At 45.5% G+C, this 24,186-nt stretch overlaps 1 protein-coding gene across 1 annotated transcript in view; it reads left to right on the top strand.

Annotated features, from left to right (window-relative positions):
• Nucleotides 1-16,580, top strand: part of LOC131482208 (zinc finger protein 345) — a 50,990-nt gene extending 34,410 nt beyond the window's left edge. Inside the window, exon 3 of the mRNA XM_058674409.1 lies at nt 13,928-16,580. Within this exon, the coding sequence (XP_058530392.1) occupies nt 13,928-15,619 (1,692 nt within the window). The 3' untranslated portion in view covers nt 15,620-16,580. The remainder of the gene's footprint in view (nt 1-13,927) is intronic.
• The last annotated feature ends 7,606 nt before the right edge of the window (nt 16,581-24,186 follow it).

Raw genomic sequence — 24,186 nt, 5'->3', positions numbered from 1 at the left:
GACGCAGGGGGAAGGCTCAAGTGCCTGAGCCTGCCACCCGCATGGAGATCTAGAAAGAATACCAGGCTCCTGGCTGCAGCCTGGCTCAACCATGGCCACTGTGGTCACTTGGAGAGAAAACTGTCATATACATCTTTCAAATAACTAAAAGTAAGTACTAAAATTTTACCTGTGTTTGTTCCTGAGATTGACTTAGCTTTTCTGAGCTCCATGTCTAATTTTTAATATATGTGTGAATTTAATGTCAGAAAATACTTTGGCAAATTTTCAGAGTTTTTTATATTCAACAACATTTGTGTAAGATCTGAATTGTGCTCACAAGGTCTTTGAGGGTTTGGATGATTTTGCCAGTAATACCATCAGGCATTAGTCTCAAGACACAGTGACCATTAAATACAGTAGATATCATGACCAACATATACAAATGATTATTATTCATTGGAACTATGGATTTTTAGGAATATAGCCATTAAACTAAAATTTAAGATTCTTTTTGCTTATTTGTTAATTCTAGGTTGATGGATTGATGATTATAACTGTGCATTGTATAGGGCACTGCTTCCTTCATGAACATAATATGGATTATTTAAATCAAGCTAAGTAGGAATGAGGACATCTGGCATTTATTTCTCAGCTATTTTTGTCAGGTTCGTGACACTGTTATGCTGTGCAGCAAATGTCAAAAGGAAACACCCGAGTGCTCCTGAGATTTTGTCCCTTTGGGCCTTAACCCCCCCACACTCACCTTTTAGTTTCTGCTTCCGTGAGTTCTGTCCTCTTAGAGTCCACATAATCAGACAGGTGGTAGTGGCCTTTCTGTGCCTGGTTTATTTCAGAATGACGTCTCCAGCTCCAGAGAATTTCCCTCTCATCTTGCTCCACCTGTTTAGGGACCTCAGGTTGCTTCCAGTCTCTTGGCACATGTGACTGGTGCTTCAGGGAAATGCAGACATCTCTTCAGCAAACCTATTTCAAAGTCTTTCAAGTAAGTACCAAGAAGTGTGATTGGCAAATCCTAGAGTAATTCTATTTGTAGTATTTTGAGGTGCTTCTGCAGTTTTCCTCAATGGCTGCACAAATTTACACCTACAATGAACAAAGGTTCCCTTCTTTACATATCCTTGTTGACATGTACTCTTTTTCATCACTTTTTTGTTTAAGGAATTGATTTTATTTATTTTTTTGATAAAGTCAGATATATAGAGAGAGGAGGAGAGACAGAGAGGAAGATCTTCCATCCAGTGATTCATTCCCCAAGTGACTGCAACGGCTGGAACGGCACTGATCCAAAGCCAGGAGCTTTCAGAGCCTCTCCTGGGTCTCCCCTGCGGGTGCAGGGTCCCAAGGCTTTGGGCCATCTTCAACTGCTTTCCCAGGCCACAAGCAGGGAGCTGGATGGGAATCAGGGCCACAGGGATTAGAACCAGCGCCGATAAGATCCAGGCACATTCAGGGCGAGGACTTTAGCCGGTTGGCTACTGCACCAAGCCCACTCTTTTTCATCTTTCTGAGAAAGCTATTCTGACAGGTCAGAAGTGATATGTGATATTTCCCTAATGGTGAGCAGTATTAAATATTTTTTCATCTATTTGTTGGCTGTTTGTATTACAATCTTTTGAGAAATCTTCATGATATATTTCATTTGTGGACTTGTGTACATTGAACTGTACTTATGTTCAGATAAAAATCGTATTAATTCATAATTCTTTCCGTATGTTGGTGAACTTGATTTGCTAGTGGTTTTGTTGATGATTTGTGTAACATCAAGGATGTTTTATATTGTCTTTGCCTGGCTTTGGTATCAGGGTAATGCTGGCCTTGTAAGTTTGAAGTATCTATAGTGCCTTCTCTTTGACTATTAGAAGAATTTGAGGATTTATATTGTAAGTAGTTCTTGAAATTTTAGTGCAATTCAGGAGTAAGGGCACAGTGAGATGGCTCAGTTGGCTAGTCCTTCCCCTCCCAAATGCTGGGTTGTTCATGTCTCGGCTGCTGCACTTCCCATCCAGCTCCCCGCCTGTGGCCTGGGACAGCCCAAAGCCTTGGGACCCTGCACCTGCATGGGAGACCTAGAGGAAGCTTTAGATCAGCTTAACTCCAGCCATTGTAGCCACTTGAGGAGTGAACCAAAAGATCTTTCTCTCTTTATCTCCTCTGTGTATCTGCCTTTCCAATAAAAATCGATCTTTTTTTTTTTTTTAAAGAATTCAAAATTGAAGCTATAAAATCCTGGTCTTTTCTCTGAGTTTTGTTGTTATGTTTATGATTCACTCGGTACTGCTAATTTTTCCTTCATTATTCCTACATATGTAGGAATTCATTTCTTCTGTTTATCCAGTTCATTAGTGTGTAATTGGTCATAGTAGTTTCTTAGGATTGTATTTATGTGGCGTAAGTTGTAATGTTTCATTCTGAGTTTACTTACTTGAATATTTTTTTTAAGATTTATTTATTTTATTACAAAGTCAGATATACACAGAGGAGGAAAGACAGACAGGAAGATCTTCCGTCCAATGATTCACTCCCCAAGTGAGCCGCAACGGCCGGTGCTGCACCGATCCGAAGCCGGGAACCAGGAACCTCTTCCGGGTCTCCCACGCAGGTGCAGGGTCCCAATGCATTGGGCTGTCCTCGACTGCTTTCCCAGGCCACAAGCAGGGAGCTGGATGGGAAGTGGAGCTGCTGGGATTAGAACCGGCGCCCATGTGGGATCCCGGGGCGTTCAAGGCGAGGACTTTAGCTGCTAGGCCACACTGCAGGGCCCATTGAATATTTTTCTTAATCTACCCAAAGGTCTGTCAATTTTATCTTTTAAACAAACCAGCTGTTTTGTCGATTTTTTGGAATTATTTTTCTAATCTTTTTTCTTGCTTCCTTCTTCTGACTTTGTGCTTAGGTTATTCTTTTCCTGGTTTCTTAAGGAGAAGTGATATAGGCATATACTGCTGTAATCTTGGTGACTAGTATTTTATTTCAAGCTATTTTTAAATTTCCCTATTTCTTCATTGGTCAGTTGGTTTTTTGAAAGTATATTGTTTTAAATATTCATATGCAAGTTTATGGGTTTCATGACATTCTGTTGATTTCTAGTTTCATATTAGATATATGATTGGAACTGTTGACATGGTTTCATTCTTAAATTTACTAATATTTTTTGGGGGGTGGCCTAACATGTGATCTCTCCAGAGATTGTCCTGTGTGTACATTTTGTTGTTTGTATGTTTTATTGCTGTTGAGTGGGATGTAATTGGTATGCCTGTTAGATCCAAGGGTCTAAAGTGTCTAAAGTGTTGTATAAATCCAGTGTTTGCTTATTAACTTTCTGCCTGAATGATTGTCCACTGCTGACTGCATTATTTCAAAAGTCGTCTCTGTCATTTTGTCTTCCAGAATAAAAATTTTCCTCAGGTGCTCTATTCTGCTGTTGACACTCTCAACATCGTTTTGGTTCATCTCATCTGCTCTTTTTCCACATTTCTTTAAACTATCTGTGTTATTTTGTTGCACTGGGTTTCCTTCCTAGGTTCCTAGGCTTGATTTGCTAGGCCCTTCTTCTCCGAGGAGTAGATTTTGTTAGAAGAGTGTTTAGATGGAGTGCAGAGTATCACTTGGATCATTGCTTTGGCTTTACTTCTATGTGAGCAAAAACCTGTACCCTCAGGGGTCTCCTTAGCTTTCATCAGGGCCTGCAAGTGTCACAGTTGCCTAATCTGCAGCTTTTTGGGGGTGGGGTGGGGTAGAAGAATGAGTTTGAAGTGGATGTAGGCCTTGTAGGGAATGTCTTCAGTTCCCAGAGAACTGGGTGGCAGTCTCACTAGGGTTCCTGGTGGCTGCAACCTTGTTCTTCCTGAGGAACACAGGCGGGCCTGTCCCTCTGTCCCATGGCAACTATAACTGTAGCTTTAGAACTGTGTAACACTGATGGGATCTTGTCCACTTCCTGCTGAGAGAGTGTGCTTGTAAAAACACCAAATGCCCTAATCCCCAAACTCGGGGAATGGAAGGGGATCCTGCTCCAGTTTTACAGGGTGATTGCAAGATACAGTGGACGTTTTGCACTGGCAGCTGTAGACACAGAGAAGTGGAATGCAGGCACGTTCTTCCCTGGGTCCTCTGAGGAGCCGAGTAGCAACAGTCACAGTGCTGGTGCTTTAGGATGCTGTCAGATCGCAACCCCATTCACAGTGGACAGCCAGTTAGGCTGGCAATCATTGGAAGGTAGCTGTCACCTGGACCACATGCAAGATGCCACAGCAGAGTGCTAGTTACTCTAGAGATTGTAACTTGACAGCAGCAGTCTGGCTTCAGGGCCCCCAGCATCCTGAGCTTGAAGGTGCAAAAGGGCCTTCCTCCTCAGGTCTGGTATTCTCAGATTTGTATGGGCTGCTGCTGCTGGTAGCTCCAGGAGGTCAAGGGTAAACCCACTCCTGTGTCATGCAGAGTAAGCGCAGCTATAAGAGCTTAAGCCCGGAACTTCACAGCTGCAGAGTACAAGGGTTCCACCACCTATTCTAGAAAAGTGAGCTGGTTCTGGCAGCTTCTGGTAGCAGTGGAGCTGCTAAATCAGAACAGAGTGGAGCAGTGGCTCTACCACAGGAAATTGGAGTCTGGCACTTGGAGTAGAGACAGACAATATGAGCTACCTTTTTGGAGCAAAGTAGTTGCTCAGACCCCAGGTCAGCTCTCTAGGCTGGCTTGACATCACTGAGGACTGGAATTCTGCAGGCAGGGCTGCTGGGCCGTGCTGCCAGCAGTGACTTCAGTGCGTTCTTACCTCTTCTGGCAGTGACGCAGGAGCCACATGGCGCTCTCTGCCCTAGTGTCAGCATCTTTGTGATGTTGTATCACCTCTTTACTAAAAACTTTCCTAAGTCTGGCTCCTGAAACAGCATTCTCCCTTTGTTGTTCTGGCGCTTCTCCGTGGCTGAGGCGAGTGTGCCTTCTCTGTATTCAGTTCTTACATCCTGTCTCTTATTTTCTAGTAAGTGCATTTAAGATTGTTTCCTCCAGGTACAACACATAGTTTCTTTTGTTGTAATAATGATGACATCTTCTGAAAAATGCATCAGGTAATCTGATTGTTACACATCATACAGCATATTTACACAGACTAAGATGCTTCATTTGTCACTGGCTCATAGAATATATGCTACAATTATAATATATGCACCCATTTAGTTATCTTTATTGGAAAAGCAGATTGACAGAGAGAGAATGATCTTCTGTCTGCAGGTTCATGTCCCAAGTGTGCAGTGGCTGGAGCTGAGTCAATCTTTAGCCAGGAGCCAGGAGCCTTTTCTGGGTCTCCCACATGGGTGCAGGGTCCCAAGGCTTTGGGCTGTCCCTGAATGCTTCCCCAGGCCACAACCAGGGAGCTGGATGGGAAGTAGAGTAGCTGGGACACGAACCAGCACCCATGCGGGATCCAAGTGCATGCAAAGCAAGCGATGTTAGTCACTCAGCCATCGCACTGGGCCTAGTAAGTTATTTAATGACCAAAATGTCACTAAACAGTACATGACTATCAATTCTGAATGATTTGCAACTTTTATTTCTTTCTATAATAAACCTTGTATAGAAATATCATAATTACTAGGATTCTATCATTTTAGTTTCCAGTGCTCACACTCCTGTGGTCATTGCTGGTGTGTTGTCAGTTGTATCATCTGGTTGTCGGTCTTACAGCCTGTTCATACGACGTCCTCCACTGTGACAGGAGTTCATCGGTTTCTGTGTATATGTCTGTTTGTAGTTATTTGCTTCAAAGTTAGGTTGTTACTTACATAATGATTATGACTGTTATAATTTCCTTTGGCTAGATCATAGATGATTGCATTTAAGTGATTTCACTTTAAAAAAGTCCACCAATTCCTGCTGCTTTATCAAACTATTTCCCCAATCGCTTGCTGTCCCTCTTTCTTTTATTATGCCGTGAGCTTTTCTGTCCCCTTACTTCAGGCTCATAACTTATTTAATACTAAATGACATTCTTTCTAATATGAATATCTTAAAGGACCCTTTGTTAGCATTTACTAAAATGCTAACTTGTCTGTATCTGCTACGATAAATTGCTAGAGTTTCTTCTGTCTAAAAAGGAAAAATTAAATAAATTTCTTTACACATTTTCCTTTTGAAATAGCCTCATTTCTGTGCTACATTTCACAAACAGCACACAGAATTTTGCATCCTATCTCCATCTCTTCTCCCATTCTCATGAATTTGCTTTAATCCAAAATTACTCCACCAAAATTGTACTTGTATTATCACTAATTTACTTATTAGCCAGCCTTTTACCTCATCTCAGCATTTGACACAATTGGCAATTCCTCCTTTAAACACTTTACTTGCTTTCTGAGATTGCGCAGTCTTCAGCTGACACTCGTTCTTTGTCTTCATGCTGGATTCTTTCTCATTTACCTGACCTCTGAATGTTGATGTGTCCTGGAGTTCAGGGCTCAAACCTCCCTTTTCCACATAAGATATTCCTGTATAAGCGTACCAAATCCCCCAGGTTTAAACATTACCAATTTGGTGATGGCTCCTGTTTCTACATATAAATCCAAGTCTCTCTCTAGAACCACATATTTCTGTACACATAAATATGTATGTGATACTTTTATTGGTTTTTTTTAAAGATTTAGTTTATTTTTTTATTGCATAGTCAGATACACAGAGAGGACAAGAGACAGAGAGGAAGATCTTCCATTCACTAATTCACTCCCCAAGTGGCCACAACGCCCAGAGCTGTGCCGACCCGAAGCCAGGAGCCAGGGGCTTCTTCCAGGTCTCCCACAGAAGTACAGGGTCCCACGTCCTTGGGCTTTCTTCAACTGCTTTCCCAGGCCACAAACAGGGACCTGGATGGGAAGCGGTGCAGCCAGGATTAGAACCAGCACCTATATGGGACCCAGCATGTGCAAGGCAAGGACTCTAGCTGCTAGGCTACCGAGCCAGGCCCACCTCCCAACTTCTGTACAGCTGGGTTCAGTTCCTGTTCTCTGCTCTCTGTGGGCCCAACAGTTTATCTCTTGATGTTTTCCAGTATATTACCATACAGACTCCAGCAAGTGAAAACACTAAATGACCCAGGACTGGCTGTAACTAACTTCAGAGTACATTTCTGTCTCTAGTTTCTATTCTCATTTCAATGTTCCACCTCTAATCTTCTTTCCTAAACTTGGCCACACTTTTAAAACAGTTTTATAAAATTTTACTTTAACACTTATTGCTATTCCTCAGTTAATCTGATACACAATTTGCATCTCAATTATGTCTATTATTGGTCATAATTTGTAAGTTTTATGACCGACCCCCAAATTCCCTACACTTTCTGTATTAGCTTTTCATTACTGTATCAGACTTCCTGAGGTATCTTAACTTTATGTGGGGAAAAGGTTTATTCAGCTCACACTTTGGGAGTTGCAAATCCAAGATTGGATGGCTCCATGTCAGTGAAGCACTGGTCAAGCCGTGGATGGCAGTGGGCAGAAGGATTACCTGGTGAAGTAGGATCAGAGCAAGGGGCAAGCCCAAACACGGGCTTATGTAATAACCCTCTCACCGGAAATGCCTTCTGACATTATTCCCCAGTGATCTCCCATTAGGCCTTCTTCGCAAACAACAAGACAGATTTTCACCTTCTTAGTACCATTAACTAAGGCTTAAATGTCCTGCATCATGAGTTTAAGAACTAAGTCATATTCAAACTTTAGCACTTTCCTTTTGTTTTAATGCCTGTCCTTTTCGCCAGGCTATGAAAACTATTCATCTGTTTTCCATCCCGATAGTTCTACCTTTACAAGAATGTCATTTGGAATGGAGGAGTATTTTGATGGTTTAGATGCCTGCATCTCATATTAGATGAGTCCCAGCTTCTTCACTTCCAAACTCACTTCATGCTAATGCATCCTCAGAAGCAGTACATCGTGGCCCAAGTACTTAGGTCCCTGCCACCCATGTGGGACATCTAAGTGGAGTCGTGCCTCCTGACTTTGGTCTAGCCCAGCCCTTCACTGCTGAGAGCATTTGAACAGCAAACAATGAATGCAAGAGAGGTTGCTTTTGGCACTGCTTCTTTCTACTTTTCCAATAAAAAAAAAAAAAAAATTTTTAAAAACAGAATGTCAGGCCTACCCCAATATCCTAGTGGCTAAATTCTAGCCTTACATCCCATATTGGCACCAGTTCATGTCCCAGTTGCTCCAGTTCCCATCCAGCTCCCTGCTTGTGGCCTGGGAAAGCAGCAGACGATAGCCCAAGTTCTTGGGACCCTGCATCCACGTGGGGCCCAGAAGAGGCTCCTGGCTTCAGATCGGCTCATCTTCAGCTGTTGTGGCCCCTTAGGGAGTAAACCAGCAGAAGGAAGATCCTTCTCTCTGAATCTCTTTATCTGCCTTTCCAATTAAAAAAAAAATGTTATACAAATGGAATCAGAATATATACCTTTGGGGTCTGTTCAACTAGCATATATTTAAGGTTTATACCAATCAGTAGTTCATTTTTGTTTCCTGCTGTATAAATTCCCATTGTAGAAGTATCAACATTTTCTGCAATGACTGGGTTGGTTCCAATTTGGAAAAATACAAATAAAGTTGCTGTAATATTTAGTGTATAATCCTTTGTCTTAACAGAAGTATAAATACCTGGAGGATGGGGGAAAGTAGAGGAAGAAGCTATACCCAGCCTCCCAAACGCCTCTGGACCCTGGGATAGAGGACAGCCACCCACTGCACTCCAGGGTCCTCACTGTGGGACATGCTCCGAGAGTCCTGCTCAAGAGGTCTTGATAGTTCCAGAGTTCTAAATTACTGCCGATCTTGCCACTCTAAGCACAATGAAATCTCTCCAGAATCTACTAGTTGATATAGTCCACCTTAGAGTCTCTGACTAGCTATTCACTGCCTGCACTTGCCTGGGGTAGTTGACTAATTTGTTCTGTCCTCCGTCTTCTAGTCTGGTACCACGTGTCCTCTGCAGACTCCAATGTACTGTTATATCCTCCATGTGCACCTGGATGTGCTGTCCACTGCACCATCTATCCACTGAGGAGGCTCAGCTTTGACACATGCACTCCATGGTCAGACCATGGATCCTGCAGTTCTCTCCATGGTTGGGGTTCTGTGTCCAGCAGTTCAGTTGAGGGGAATCCCCAAAGAAACATCATCTGAGGTGATCCAGACCTGATTCTTGCATGTGCTTGCCAATACAGGGTCCCGCATAGTCTGTTGCCCCAATCAGCTTATGCATATGCTGGTGGTAGCAATTGCTGTGTCAGTTCTGTCTCCAACCCTGTCTTCTACACAATCCAATGGGTGTTGCAGCCCAGCCCAATTCTACCGACCACACACTCAGCCCTCATGCAAACCAGTGGGAGCTGTAGCCTAGTCAAAGTGACCCACAATAACCCCCGCCAGGCCAGTCCCCTGCACTGGTTGCCAGTATGTACAGCAGACTGATCCAGCCTGTCCAACATCCCATTCAGCTCTCATACATGTCAGTGAGGCTTAAAGCCAACCAGCCCCACTATCCAGCCACGTGCCAGTGGGTGCCACTCTCTGTCTAGCCATGCCTGCCCCAGTCCTGGTTCTCATGCTTGTCAGTTGGAGTGGCAACCCAAGAGGGAGGTGCTCACTCTTTCCCTACTAAGCCCACTCCCACTCCCAGATCCTGCACTCTCCAGATGGTTCTGCAGTTAAACAGAATTTGCACCCCCTGCCAGCAGCTGATTCTGCAGCAAAGCCCAGCCAACCCACCCTCACTCTGCCTTATGCGTGAACCAGTAGGGACAGTCATCCCAGTCTGACCTTTCCCTGTTCCAACTCATATGAGGCCAACAGGTGTTGTAACCTTGCCCAGTCTGGTCTGTCCCCATGCAAACTCACGCTCTCAAGTGGGAGTGGTGGTCCAGCAGGGGAGCCTCATGCAACACCCCCTCTGGGTTCGTCCCTCCCCGACTGTGTCTCGTGTGGTGATTGGATGAGCCTGACTGGACCCATCCCAACCCCAGTTCTAGCTCATGCTGCTTGGGGCTACAGCCTAGCCAGCCCAGCTGGCCCCCAGTCCTGGCCCTCATGTGAACTGGCTTGTGTTGTGACCCAACACTCCATTCTGGTATTTGGATTCGCTAGTGGGTGATATGAACTGGCCCAGTCTAGTTCATCCCTGATAGGCTCCAAATGTATGCCAGTGGGTACCATTCCCTGGCTTGGTCTGGGCTGCTCCCTATCATGGTTCTTGTCTCACCTGCAATGACTGTGTCCCGACACAGGAGTTCCCCAAAGCTCCTCCATCTGAACCTCTCCCAATGCAAGATCTCGCGCACACCAGTGGGTCCATGGGCCAACCCTACTTAGTCTACCTCCTGTCCTAGCAGGAACAGTGGCCTTTCCTGACTGGACTTCACCCATTCTGGTTCTTACTGCTGGGTGCTACAGCCTAGCCAAGCCTGGTCCACACCCAGATACAGCTCACACTTGATTCAGCAGGAGCAGAAACCTAGCCCGGCCCGTCCTATACCCACCCTGGTTCTCATGAGCATCAGTGGGTGCTGGAGCCTAGCCCAGTCCAGCACATCCCACATCAGCCCCCACCCATGCCGAGGTACCCTGCAGCCATATCCAGACCAGATCGCAACCCCCACCCTGGCCCTTGCACTCACCAGTGGTTTCTCTGACCCAGCTTGGCATAGTCCCTCCCATCTTTGCCTTGGGATACGGTTAGTCCAGCCCCCAGTCCCACCTCTTGCTGGTGGATACTACAGCCTGGCCCTGCTCAGTCTGCTCACATCCCTGGCTCATGCAAACCATTAGATGTAACAGCCTAGTTCAACATTACCTATGTGCACTCCAGCTATGAACCACTAGAGGAATTTGCCAAGTTCCCCTACTCTGCCCCACTCCCAGATCCAGATCTTACACATTACAGCAGGTGCTAGGCCTTTGCCTAGCATAGCCTGCCCCTCCATCTTGGCCTTTGTATGGGCTGGTGAATGTTGTAACCTGGCCTGCCTCACACCCTGTTTAGGATGCATGTGGCTGCTGCAGCCTGAACCTGCCCAGACTATTTTTGGTCCTGAACCCATAAGTGTTGGCAGGTTTCAAGGTTACAGCTAGCTCAGCCCATCACCACCCCCAAACACTTGAGCTAACCAGCAGGACTTGTATTTCCATAGGGTTGGGCCTACATATTCCCCACAGAATCTACCCCCGGACATGGTCCTCACATGTGCTGGTTAGTGTCATGGCCATGCTTAATGTGAACCATTTCCTGTCCTGTTCCAACATTCAGTCAGGTAGTAGGATCTAATCCTGCTAGACAGGCCCCATGCCCTAGCTTTTGCGTGGCCTGGTGTGTGATTGTCAGCCATGTTCCATGCTCACAAACCCAACTCAGGACTCTACTGTGGGCTGGTGCATGAGTCTGATCCTTACAGATCTTCTGCTCTCTCCCCTCTGAACCACCAGATCTCAGTCACCTTGCTTAACTGCAAGAACAGTGGCCCTGTCATTGGGTGTCCCTCAGGATTCATTCCTCACCTACACGTACCACGGCCATATTCATGGATGTCCCTGGGCAGTAATTCCACACCCCAAGACCCCAGAGCTTGTAGCCGTGCAATGAGTGGGCAGAACCCAGTGCCAGTTCATGTTTTGGCAGGCCACAAGCCCAGGATTCGCCCACCACTTGGTAGCATTGCACAGGGAGCTAGGATCTCTAGCAGGGAGTCTGACCCGATGTAGGCTGTCCCAGCCTCAGAGCCTGGGAGAGTGAGGTACCCACACCTCTGAGCAGACTTACTGTACTCTGCCCACCAACATGGCAGCACTGGGCGGAGCCATGAGCCTGGGCATGCCCAGAGACCCGACCACAGCATGATTGCTGTGGACAGAGGAAATTCTCGGACCTAGGGCCTGGACAAGCCCAGGATTTGCCCACCGCTTGGCTGTGGTGGACGGGAAGCTAGGAAGATATAGACCTTTTATTATGTCTTAGTGCCTTAGAATGATAAAGATATTTTTCTATGATGATCATCTGTGGTTCAGTTGGATGTATTAGAGGGATGATGGGAGCTGAGGACTGAAGGATGAAGCAAAAAAAAAAAAAAAAGCAAACAGCAGCAACTAAGTATTTTGGTTGAAAAAAATAAAAAGAATTAAAGATAATCTGGCTACTACTGGGGAAGTAGTATTCCGGTGAATAGGAGCGAGTTATATGACCCTAAATTTAGTGTGGATATGCCTTTGTTTCCATCTGTGAGTAAATATGGGGAAGGCACAGATAGGTGCTTCCTACCCTCTGGTGGGAGGAAGCGCTGACAGCAAAGGAACAGGACAGCGGAACTTAGTGATGCACATTTGGTGGTTGGTGCATGACGTGCTGTTCAAAACTTATGCTTTCATCTGTTTGTTCTCCTGTTTTTTGGGAGAAATAAAATCATTCTAAGTCTTACATATTAAATATTTCTAATAAGCATTTAAGTGTACTTTAGCAAACAATCTTGAATTACCACACTCCATATTCTGAGTTTCAGTTAATTCAAAGATGATTCAGGTATCAGACCTTACCCAGACTGAGCTGCTTTTTCTGCTGTATTACTCACCATAGCCCCCAGAGATCCCAACCTAATTATGGAGAAATTTCAGCAGGTCTCTTTTTAGCTAGTCACTGAGACATCTGCAGGACTCCAAAGCACTGTTTTGTTTCTACACCTCTCATTTGCCTTTTCCTGAAACAGAAGAGTGGACCTCACCTAAACTTTTAGCCCATAAGTTCGTTCTTTCAGTGTTGTCTCCTGTGCCTTCATTTGGGTGGCTTTTTTATGTTGTCTAGTTCATGTAGTTAATTAATTGTAATTAGCTAAAGTAACAGAAATGAATCCTTCAGATTGAAGAATTAGTAATTAAAGCAAACTCAGTTTCTATAGGCTTAGAACCATCTCAAGAGATGGAACACGTTTTGGCCTTGTGAATTTTTCTAGGTTGACAGGGAACTTGTGTGTTTGGCTGAGAGTTATCAACGGTGAGAATGCTGAGGGGGGAAATGCAGATACAAAGGCACAGACCACACCATGGAGCAATTTCTCAGACTTATGAAAGAGTTTGGATGCCCTTCCAAGTTTGACCATTAAAAAGTTGTAGGCAGAGATAGCAAATCACCAACTATATCAAAATATGAATCAGTTAATAAAAATGCTAAAACTGGAGACCTCCAAGCTCATTTACAGATTCACTAGATTCAAATTCAGTTAGTCTCATGTACTATCTGGACATCTTTAGTTTCATCAAATTCTCTACATGACTCTGATTCCCGCCAGTGCTAGAGAACCACGGATGTTAGTTTCCTAGTCTATTCTTTTAGCTCCCGAGTGTTCATTAGTCCCTGACTTCTCAGCTGCCCTTTTAACATTCAAACTTGTATTTTTTTCAAGTTCTAGGTAGCAAGATTACCATGAAATAAATTTACCTGATTTTGATGGTGTGAGAGAAATAGGAATAAAATATTACAGAAAATAGGAAATTTCACATAGAAACTGTGTCTATACAGTTTTAATGTGAAATGTGGGTCTAACAATGGGTAGTAAACAGTGTTTTAAAAACACATAAGCCTGTTATTTCAAACCAGTACTGTTTTCTATGATTTGGCTTTTACTGAAGTTACATTTCTTCTAAATTATTTAATGTTTTATGTTTCTGACTTGCCTTCAAGGTATGTATGTAAGGACCTATCTCCAGAAAGAGATACTATGGAACAGAATTATCTCAATGGGAAATGAGTGACAAGCTTGGCAGTTGTGATCTTCAGGAATCTAATCCTATAGAGTATCTGGAAATCCAAGACAAGTTGGAAAAGCAACAAGAACATCAAGGAATTTACCAGGGAAGGAATGATTACATTTGAAAAAATGTCCATTTTCAATCAGCACACTTACTTATCTCAACATCCACGATGTCCTTCTACTGAGAAGCCCTATAAATGTAAGGAATGTGGGAAAGCCTTTAGACGAGCTTCACACCTAACTCAACATCAGAGCATTCATACTGGGGAAAAGCCCTATGAATGCAAGCAATGTGGAAAGGCCTTTAGTCGTGACTCACAGCTCAGTCTTCATCAGAGACTCCATACTGGTGAGAAACCCTATGCATGCAAAGAATGTGGGAAGGCCTTTACTCAAAGCTCGCAACTTATTTTACATCACAGAATTCATACTGGTGAAAAGCCATATAAATGTGAAGAATGTGGGAAAGCTTTTATTCGTAGTTCACAACTCACTCGACATCAGAAAGTCCATACTGGTGAGAAACCTTACGAATGTAAAGAATGTGGGAAGGCCTTTACTCAGAACTCACAACTTACTTTGCACCAGAGACTTCATACTGGTGAGAAGCTGTATGAATGTAAAGAATGTAGAAAGGTCTTCACTCAGCTCTCGCAACTTATTCTGCATAAGAGGATTCATACTGGTGAGAAACCCTATGAATGCAAGGAATGTGGGAAAGCTTTTATTTGTGGCTCACAGCTCTCTCAACATCAGAAAATTCATAATGGGGAAAAGCCATATGAATGTAAGGAATGTGGAAAGGCTTTTATCCGGGGCTCACTCCTTATGCAACATCAAAGGATTCACACTGGAGAAAAACCCTACAAATGTGAAGAATGTGGGAAAGCCTTTATCCGTGGCTCACAACTTACTCAACACCAGAGAATTCATACCAATGAAAAGCCATATGAGTGTAAGGAATGTGGGAAGACCTTCAGTCATGGCTCGCAACTTACTCAACACCAGAGAATTCACACTGGTGAGAAGCCCTATCAGTGTAAGGAATGTGGAAAAGCTTTCAACCGTGGCTCACTCCTTACTCGACATCAAAGGATTCATACTGGTGAGAAACCCTATGAGTGTAAAGAATGTGGAAAAAACTTTAGTCGTGGGTCAGAACTTACTCAACATGAGAGAATTCACACTGGTGAGAAACCCTATGAATGTAAGGAATGTGGGAAGTCTTTTATTCGTGGCTCACAGCTTACTCAACATCAACGAATTCATACTGGTGAAAAACCATATGAATGTAAAGAATGTAGAATGGCCTTTACTCAGAGTTCACACCTTTCCCAACATCAGAGACTTCATACTGGTGAGAAACCCTATGTATGCAGTGAATGTGGAAAGGCCTTTGCTCGTGGTTTACTACTTATACAACATCAAAGAATTCATACTGGTGAGAAACCATATCAGTGTAAGGAATGCGGGAAGGCCTTTATTCGTGGTTCTCAGCTTACTCAACATCAGCGAATTCATACTGGAGAAAAACCGTATGAGTGCAAGGAATGTGGGAAGGCCTTCAGTCATGGCTCTCAACTTACTTTACATCAGAGAATCCATACTGGTGAGAAACCCTACGAATGCAAAGAATGTAGAAAGGCTTTTACCCAGAGTTCACATCTTTCCCGACATCAGAGGATACATACTGGTGAAAAACCATACCAATGTAAGGAGTGTGGGAAGTCCTTTACTCGTGGCTCACAGTTAACTCAACATCAGAGAATTCACATCAGTGAAAAATCCTTTGAATATAAGGAATGTGGAATAGAATTTAATCATGGTGCACAAGTCTACATATGAATTTTCTGATTCTTTGTGCACATTTTGTTCTTGTCATCCACTGTAAGCAAAGACTTCCCACAGATGTGAATATGGGCATGGGGCACATGTGAGAATTTTGGTGGCATAATGAAAATATTAATTCAGATAGAAAAGCCTGTTACTGGAAACCCACTACACTTTAGCAGATTTATAAAACAGAGAATTGCTAATGTAGTAAACATAGGAAGGCCTCTAGCCATAGCACAGATCTTTTCCAAGACTATCTTGGCTCTGAGAATTCTGCTTTGATTTAATCAATTGTAAGTAGGCCTAAGAATAAACAGTATCTTTCTCACTATTCATGGAAGTATTGTGTATTATTACATATAAGAACTCTTAGAGTAGTGCATTGAAAGAATATCACAGTTATGTATCAAAGCTATCGTTCTGTATTTGGAAGGTACACACAGAAAATATTTCATTAAATGTTTATCCCAGATTTGATTTTACTGTATTATGTGTTATCATAAATATGAGAAAGCTTTAGTCAAATCTGATCCCTTATGTTGTCAGGAAATTCTTACGGGACAAAAGCCCTATGTGTAAGTAGATTATTAAGCAGAACTGCTAAGGGAAAAAAATACAAACGGGATGTGACCTGTCAGAAAACCCCCAAATTTGTATTTTCCAACATCGCTAGCCACAATTCAATATTGTTTTGGAATGAAATTTTTAGCAAACATAAATATAGGGAGGACAACATTATAGTACCGAAGGATGCACTAATACTTTAAATGCTGGCATCCCCTAATGAAAAGCCAGTTCCACTTGTGATCCAGCTTCCTGCTTATGTCCCTGGGAAGAAAGACAGTGATAGATGGCCCACATTCCTGGGCCCCTGACATCCATGTAGGAAATCAGGATGGAACTTCTGACTTGGGCTTGCTCCAGAACTGGCTGTGTGGCCACTTAGTGAATGAGTGGATGCAGGATTTTTTTCTCAGAGAAAGAATGAGTGTGTGTGTGTGTGTGTGTGTGTGTGTTGCCAATAAAGGAATAAATATGCTTTTAAACTAGCTCTGGAAAGTATTTTTAAAAATGAGAACTGTTTCTATAAAAAAATTTAACAGGTGCAGATTTTGAATTACACAGAAAATCTAACATTACAGACTATTTTGTAATGAAAAATTATGAGTTTTTGTGAGAGACTACTATTTCTCTACCCAATATCCAAATTTCCTTTTTTTAGTAACAAATCCTAGAAGGAAAAACCATCAATTCGTCCTAAAGGGCAACAAACTGAAATGGCATTTATTTTGCGTTAAGAGGACAGTGAAGAATCCCTTGAATCTGAAACGTGGACATGTATGCCAGCCAGGGAGACACTGCAAATGGCATCTGGGAGTATAGATGGTGAAGAACAGAATGGAGCGTGTGGCCATAAGAACTCAAACGTATTGATGTAAGGCCATATAAGATGAGCTATCCCTTTCAGCCTGAAAAAGGAAACATCCCTGTTTCTACTGGTAGGGCATTTGGTGAGGCTGCATCCACTGTTTTACATAATAAATGTGTGGCAATTGAGGCTGTAATGTTGGAGGAAATAGTAGGAGGGTTTCAGGAGCTATTTAGCGGTTTTTGCTGCTTTCTGTAATCTCCAAAATACATCACAGTAGAGCTAGCCAGGCCACTAATAAAAGGGAAAATGTAACTGTTTTGTTAAGAGGTGCTATCTTTGTTGCAGGTAATTAATCCTCTATCCCATGAACTGAGATCATCAAAATGTAAATGGCTGGCCTGAAGAAGAAATGAAACCACTGTGTGTCCTTATCAAAGGAAGCTAATGTGATAGAGTTCATGCGTTTCCACCCATGTCTAGCCTACATTTAGGGAAGGCTTACTATAATCCAGCCACTATGTTGTTTGGAATATATAAATTAACAATTCTAGTATTAAGAGAAAATAATGTGAAATACTAGGACAGTAATACAGGGTAAAAGAGTAATTAAAGGAAAGTTGGTGGTGATGGAAATATGACTGTCCAGGTTGACACATGAAATGCAATGACTCAGAACATTAAGGAAGACATATCAAAGTCAAGATTTGTTCAAGTAAAGGAAAAAAATACACGGAGGCACAACCCTGAAAAAAAAAATTTCAAGGTGTGTTTAAGGAGGATCAGGGGGCTGGCTCTATGATGTATAAGCTAAGGTAGTGCAGTCATCACATATTGGCAGTTTTGATTTCCAGCTTCTCTTATGAACCAGCTCCTGTTAATGGCCTGGGAATGCAGTGGAGGGTGGCCCAAGTGCTTGGGCTCCTGCCTGGACACAGGAAACGCAGGGTGGCTCCTGTCTCAACTGGCCCTGATTTAGCTGTTGCAGCCACATGGAGAGTGAGGCAGTGGATGGAAAATCCGCTCTAACTCTGCCTATCAAATATATATATTTTGGACCCAGCAGCGTGGCCTAAGCAGCTAAAGTCCTCGCCTTGAAAGCCCCGGGATCCCATATGGGCGCCGGTTCTAATCCCAGCAGCTCCACTTCCCATCCAGCTCCCTGCTTGTGGCCTGGGAAAGCAGGAGAGGACGGCCCATGCATTGGGACCCTGCACCCGCGTGGGAGACCTGGTGGAGGTTCCAGGTTCCCAGCTTCGGATCGGCGCACACCAGCCCGTTGCGGCTCACTTGGGGGGAGTGAATCATCGGACGGAAGGTCTTCCTCTCTGTCTCTCCTCCTCTGTGTATATCTGGCTGTAATAAAATGAATAAATCTTTAAAAATATATATATGTATATATTTTTAAGTATTAAGAAAGCTATGAACAAGGAGGAGTTGCTAGTACAGGAAGTTAGATGCAAGAGAGGGCCATATCTTGAAAGGCCTTGTGAGCATCCTGGATGTTCTTTTGAGGGAAAAGGATAGCCACTGGTGAGTTCTGAGCAGAAGACATGCTGTGCCAAGTAGCTATTGTAAGGAAAGAATGGCTATGTATTTTTTTTAAAGTAATGTAGGGAACTAAGGTAATAACTCATAGGAAAGATGATGGTTTAGGGTGGTATTGCTACATTAAAAAATATTAGACCCTAAATATATGATACATGTAATGAAGAAAGCAGATAGATATTCTTTAGTGGTTAGATGTTAGGTGTAAAAAAAGTACAAAAGGAAACAGAGGCATTGGTCTTCAGCAAAAAGGCAGGCAGAAATTCATGAAACAAGATGAAGAAGCTGAAGGTCTAAAAATCCAATGGGGAGAACTGGGAGTTCATTTTTAAACATACTAACCTAGGGAGATCTTATATATGAAACAGCAGTGCTGTCCATAGCTATGCATATATAACAGTTCTATGAGAGATGACACTTATTTGGTAGTATATACACTTATTTGCTTACATTTCTCCAGAATCATGAGACCATGGAATCACTGATTATAGTTTAAGAAAAATGAAGCATTCAAGCATTAACACTTCAAGGAGAAAAACAGTGGATATTCATGATGCCCATATACAGAAAACCAGCATTTGCTTCCTGCTTTACCAAGAAAACCCGAAGCACCCGGGAGGTGCACACCTGAATAAGAGTTCCAGCCGCAGAACAGTGGTTGTTGACACTGGGATACCAGTACTGTGGCAGCAGAGAGAAAGAACAAACAGGAAAGGCAAATCAGCCCCCCGTGGCGGGGGGTTCCCTGTTGCAGGGGAAAGGTGAGCAGGACAGCACAGGAAGCAGAGCCTCTCCCCTGACGAGCCACCCAGAGCAATCCAGCAGCTCAGTAAGGACAGTCCCCTGGCAAACTCTGGCTCCTGACTTCAGAGAAGGAACTCACATGGTTCCTTTCCCCACCCCCGCAGAGCAGGAACTATTCAAGGAGCCCCACCCTTGAGAGTCGGCTGCAGTTAACACATGCTAGAAGACAGAAGCCCACGACCATTTTCTTCCCAGGGGCCCCAAAGACATCCCTGTATGGTAACACCGACTGTGTCCCAGGGGTCCAACTGGACCCAACAACCAACTCTTGAGCCCAGGACCACCCTGTGAACAGCAGCACAGTGGAAACATGGCAGCAGGCACACAAGGCCCATAGGATGATGGGATTAAAGGAATCTGCCATCCAAATTTGATATCCTCAGGTTCCCACTTTTCCCCTTTCCCTTAACCTCTTGAAAAACTGCATATTGTTGCTGGTTTGTATACCCCTGCCCAGCCTGCCTATGAAGACTCCATGTTCCCAGTACACTGGGGATGGACCTTGCACTGGGGCTGGAGGGGGCATTAGAGAGTGTTGGTGTTCCCTCAGGCAGGCAGTGAGGTGCATGGGAATTATGTATTCCGAGCAGTCAGCTGGTTTACACTGGCGCAGTAAGGCACCAGGAAACACACCGGTCAGCCCCTGTACCCTTCTCTCCACTGACAGCCAGAGGTTCTGCCCAGGCCCACCTGAGTATCATTCTGGACTCTTGCCACTCCCAAGAACAGTGGCTCGAACTCCCTGGCCCTACCCAATGCATGACCTGAGTCTACAGCTTCATGCATCACACCTGACCTGGCTCTGTACCACCTGTTACACAGTATAACACTAGAGCTTCCTGGGATACTCGGAGCTTGGAGTATCTGTGCTCTGCTCGGGTCCTGTGTGGGCCTCAGGACTTCTGACCAGCCCCTCCCACCGAAGCTGCCAGCGTTTGGTTGCTGCTGCTCACTTGATGCTGCCGCTTGAGGCAGCTGCACCCAACCCAGTAAGCAACACAGAATGGCCCAAAACAGTCTGTGCTGGTGTTAGGAAGACTAAGTCTTGCTCAAATATCCAACTACTACATCACACAGCATCTGTGTGTCCTGTCTCCTCCCCCGCCATTAGTGCACTTCCTGGAGCTCTGAATCTGAGTGGTGGCTAGGAGTCTCAAAGTCCACTCAGCAGTTATTTTGCTCATCCAGATTCCGAGTCTCATTTCTTCCATGAACAATCTGGAAGCTGAGACATTCACTGGAAGCACAGAGAATATCTTAGAGCAAAGCTAGATGCCACCGATTCAAGGGAAATAAAAGTGTTGGGGACAGGTGCAGGCTGCTCAGGCCATGGGTATTCAGAACAAGAGCTGGCTGGTGAGCAGGAAGCAAGGACAGACATCCAGCACTCTGGTAAGATCCTACCTGCACAGTCTCTGGAAAATGGGTATGAAATAAGAAAGCCTTGTGGGCTGTATTTCCCAAGTGTTTGTCCTTGAAAACTGAGAAACCCACCTTGTTTACTCTGGAGGGGGAAACACCAATCCATGGAGCACCTGAGCATGTGAGAGGCAGTCCAGGAGACACCACGGCAGCCAGGTGAATGACATTAGCGGCCAACCGCTGAATTGGCTACCAAGCTCCACTCAGCTAATCATCCTTTCAACCATGTTTCTCGCCTTGATTACCAAGCTACAGTGAGGATTCTTGTTAAATTGAGAAGGAAAGGAATGGTGGATTTGATCTGCACATGCCTTTTCTCTAGGTCTAAACCAAATTCCCTGGTGATTGATGTGATTCTCCCTCCAGGTGAACTCTAAAGTCAGAGAAAACCATTCAATTAAATACCACTAACAAACCTAAGAGACAAAATCCACATCTGATCACAAAAGAAAAACACCCATGGGCAGCGTCTCCAGGAGTAACTAGGATAACTGGGCTGGTTCCTCACCCATTTCACAAGCTCCATTTACAGGAGCTTCATCAAAGCCACTTCCCAAGCTACAGGGCTCTTCTGCTCCAGCACACCACCTCCACCCCAAGCAGGACACAGCCGCCCACGAGCGCCTGGCAGGACTTTTCCCGGGCTGAACGGCGGATTTCCCATGGTGGCGGGTAACACACTGCCTTGCATCACACCAGGACATCAGCCTAAAGTGCTGTTGGAACACACAGGCAAGTGAGGAACCCACCCCGCATGACACAGGCAACCAGCCACAGGTAAAGCTTGTCCTTGTGACGTCAGCATAAACCTGAAGCAACACGTGCACCTGGAGGGCCTGCTGTTGTTGCCAGGCAGCAACGCGTGCTCCATTCACCATGGTGAGATGAGCCGGCCCCAGCCTTGTCCTTGCAGCCTGGGTCACCTAGTGTCTCGGGGGTGTGAACTGACCACAGTGACTCCTCTGTGGAAACTGGATGGGGAGTTGGGGGAGCAGGTTGAGTGGTTGCTTTAATGAAATCCCAAAAAGACAGCATGTAGCCCACCCAGGAAGCAGAAACTACTGAGTCTACAATGAAGGGGTCAAGTCACTGACCTTGGACCCAGGAGGCCTGAGAGACACATTCAAACCCCAGGGGCCCTGTCAGGTGGGCAAGACTGAACTGGGATCCCAGGAGAGCAGCCAGAGCCAGACTGGAACTCAGGGCCAAGATACAGTAACTCCCAGCCAGCCAGTGACGCTGGGTAGCAAAGCCAGGCAAGCATGCTGTGGGAAGGGAGAACCATTCCTGGGACCACCAGAGCCCTGCTGGAGGCCAGGTCCAGTTCCTGGGAACAATACAGAGAGGCCTCTCACAGGAGCCCAACCCCCCTCAGCTTGCATGGCTACCCGCCCCGACCATTCACCCAGCCTCACAGGCCTGTTCCTCTCGACAGGTGAGAACACTCAGTGTGGGTAGAAGTCATGAATGGTGAAGCAGGACCCGGATGTCAGTCCCACATAAAGGAAGGAAACTGAAAGCACTGCACACACGGTGAAGGTTGGTCGGGGGCGTGGGGGGCTCAGCCCCAGAGCCACAACATGCGCAACAGGCAAAAACGGAACCCGGGAAGTCCCGGGCATCACCCCAGCCAAGTCGTTAGGGAGGAACTGCTCATGGACCCTCCCCACGCCAGCGATGGCAAGCAAAACAAAAATCTATGGAGCCCGTGAATAGTGGCCAATGAGCAGTGCAGGCTCGGGGTCACACGGGCAATCACTACCAGCTCTGAAGAGGCAGAAAGCTAGCGAGGCGCAGAGCCCGGATGCCCCAGCAACTCTCAGACACTACGCACTGACAAATGTCCCAGAAAAGGCATCATACCATCAGTCATCGCATTACCCTAATTGGCCTTGGGTTCATTACACAAGCGTTGTATTTCCAGCAGCTACCTGCCTCCAAAATTGCCACAACGGATCCAAAGGCAGCCCATGATGAGAGCAGACAGGCACTCCTATCAAGGGAAATTTCCACTTCTCAGAACTCGCCCTCTTCTCCCAAGAACACTCGTCCTCTGTCATGCGACTAAGAGGGGAAGCCTCCTCCAACCTCCGGGCATGATGCTCTTCCCAGCCTGCCCATCCCCCTGCTTGGTGGGAGTGTACTTTCCATTGCCATAAACTCTCCCTGCTTGCTCAGTTAACTACTGAACCTCAGTGCATCCTAGAATTTTTAACCACAGCGTCAAGAAACCGAACCCACAATTTCTGTAGCAGCTGCCAGGAGGATCTGTACCAACAGTGGAAAACTACAGGCAGTGGCCACAGCAGCACCCCGACTCCAGCTCACCAGCTTAGCCGCCCGGTTCTCTGGCCTCGTTCATCGCGGAGCTGCAGTCTGCCTTCCCGTTGCCTTTTGAAGAAAGGCTAGGAATGGTGTCACCAGCACCTTGTTTTTTGGGTCTAAACGCGGCTTCCTGAAAGACTAGTGTGGGCATCAGTACAGAGTTCCCTCTACCATCTGTTCTCTATTGTCGGGAACAACCACCCAACTCGAGATCCCTAAACTACCCACACAACAACCCGCACCCAGTCACGCCAGAAATACACACCCCGGCAGCAGACCACGCACGGCCTGCACCGCTCCTTCCACCTGAGCTGCTCTCCTAAACTCCTGGGATTCCCACAGCACTCTCCGGAACCGGTGAGGAGACCAGCTGGAACGCTCCGGAGCGGAGAACAGGCAGCAAGGGCGCAGACTCCGCCCCGTCACCAGGCAACAGCCAGTGGCCAGCGCAGGGCTCACTGTGACGTCAGCAGCGGGCTTGAGCACGCATGCGCAATTACAGGCCGGCGAGTTCCTTTGGATGCGGGGCTGTTAACCTGAGTGAGGGCTGCCACACTCAAAGGTCAGAGGAACTGCTGGCCCTTGACAATCCCTCACGGCCCAATCCACCAAGCACCTGCGTTGCTCCGCCTGGGGGGGCCGGGGGGTAAGGTGGCCACAGTACTGCTCTGGGTTTTGATCCAGACAAGTGCAAGTGGGTACAACGATGGCTGCTATGAAATCGTCTAAGGCGGGAATGGGCCTGCTTAACCCTCCAGGTCCAATACGCAGTGAAGGTTCACTCACTGTGGGTCTGGGACCCCCTTTGACGTGGGCCTAGCCGGGGTCAGGTGTAATTCCAGAAGCCAGTCGCTCAGTGAAGCGCTATGGGAGAATGCTGAGGGCAGTGCCGTCAGAATATGAAGTATTGCCGTTGTCAGACCACGCACAGAACTAAGATGGGGAGAGCAAACGCAGCAGGGATAGGACCCAGTGACACTCAGTGGGGTTTCCCAGGACCAGTGAGGATGACCCTTCCCACTGAAAGCCCAACACTACCCTGGAGCCACCCCTGGAGATGTGCCGGGAGTTTCAGACACTCCCAGCAACCTGAGAATGATGCAGGAAGCAA

This window comes from Ochotona princeps, chromosome 16 (genome assembly GCF_030435755.1).
Source record: "Ochotona princeps isolate mOchPri1 chromosome 16, mOchPri1.hap1, whole genome shotgun sequence".
NCBI classification, from domain to species: Eukaryota; Metazoa; Chordata; class Mammalia; order Lagomorpha; family Ochotonidae; genus Ochotona; species Ochotona princeps.
This window is presented reverse-complemented; position numbering and strand designations above follow the sequence as displayed.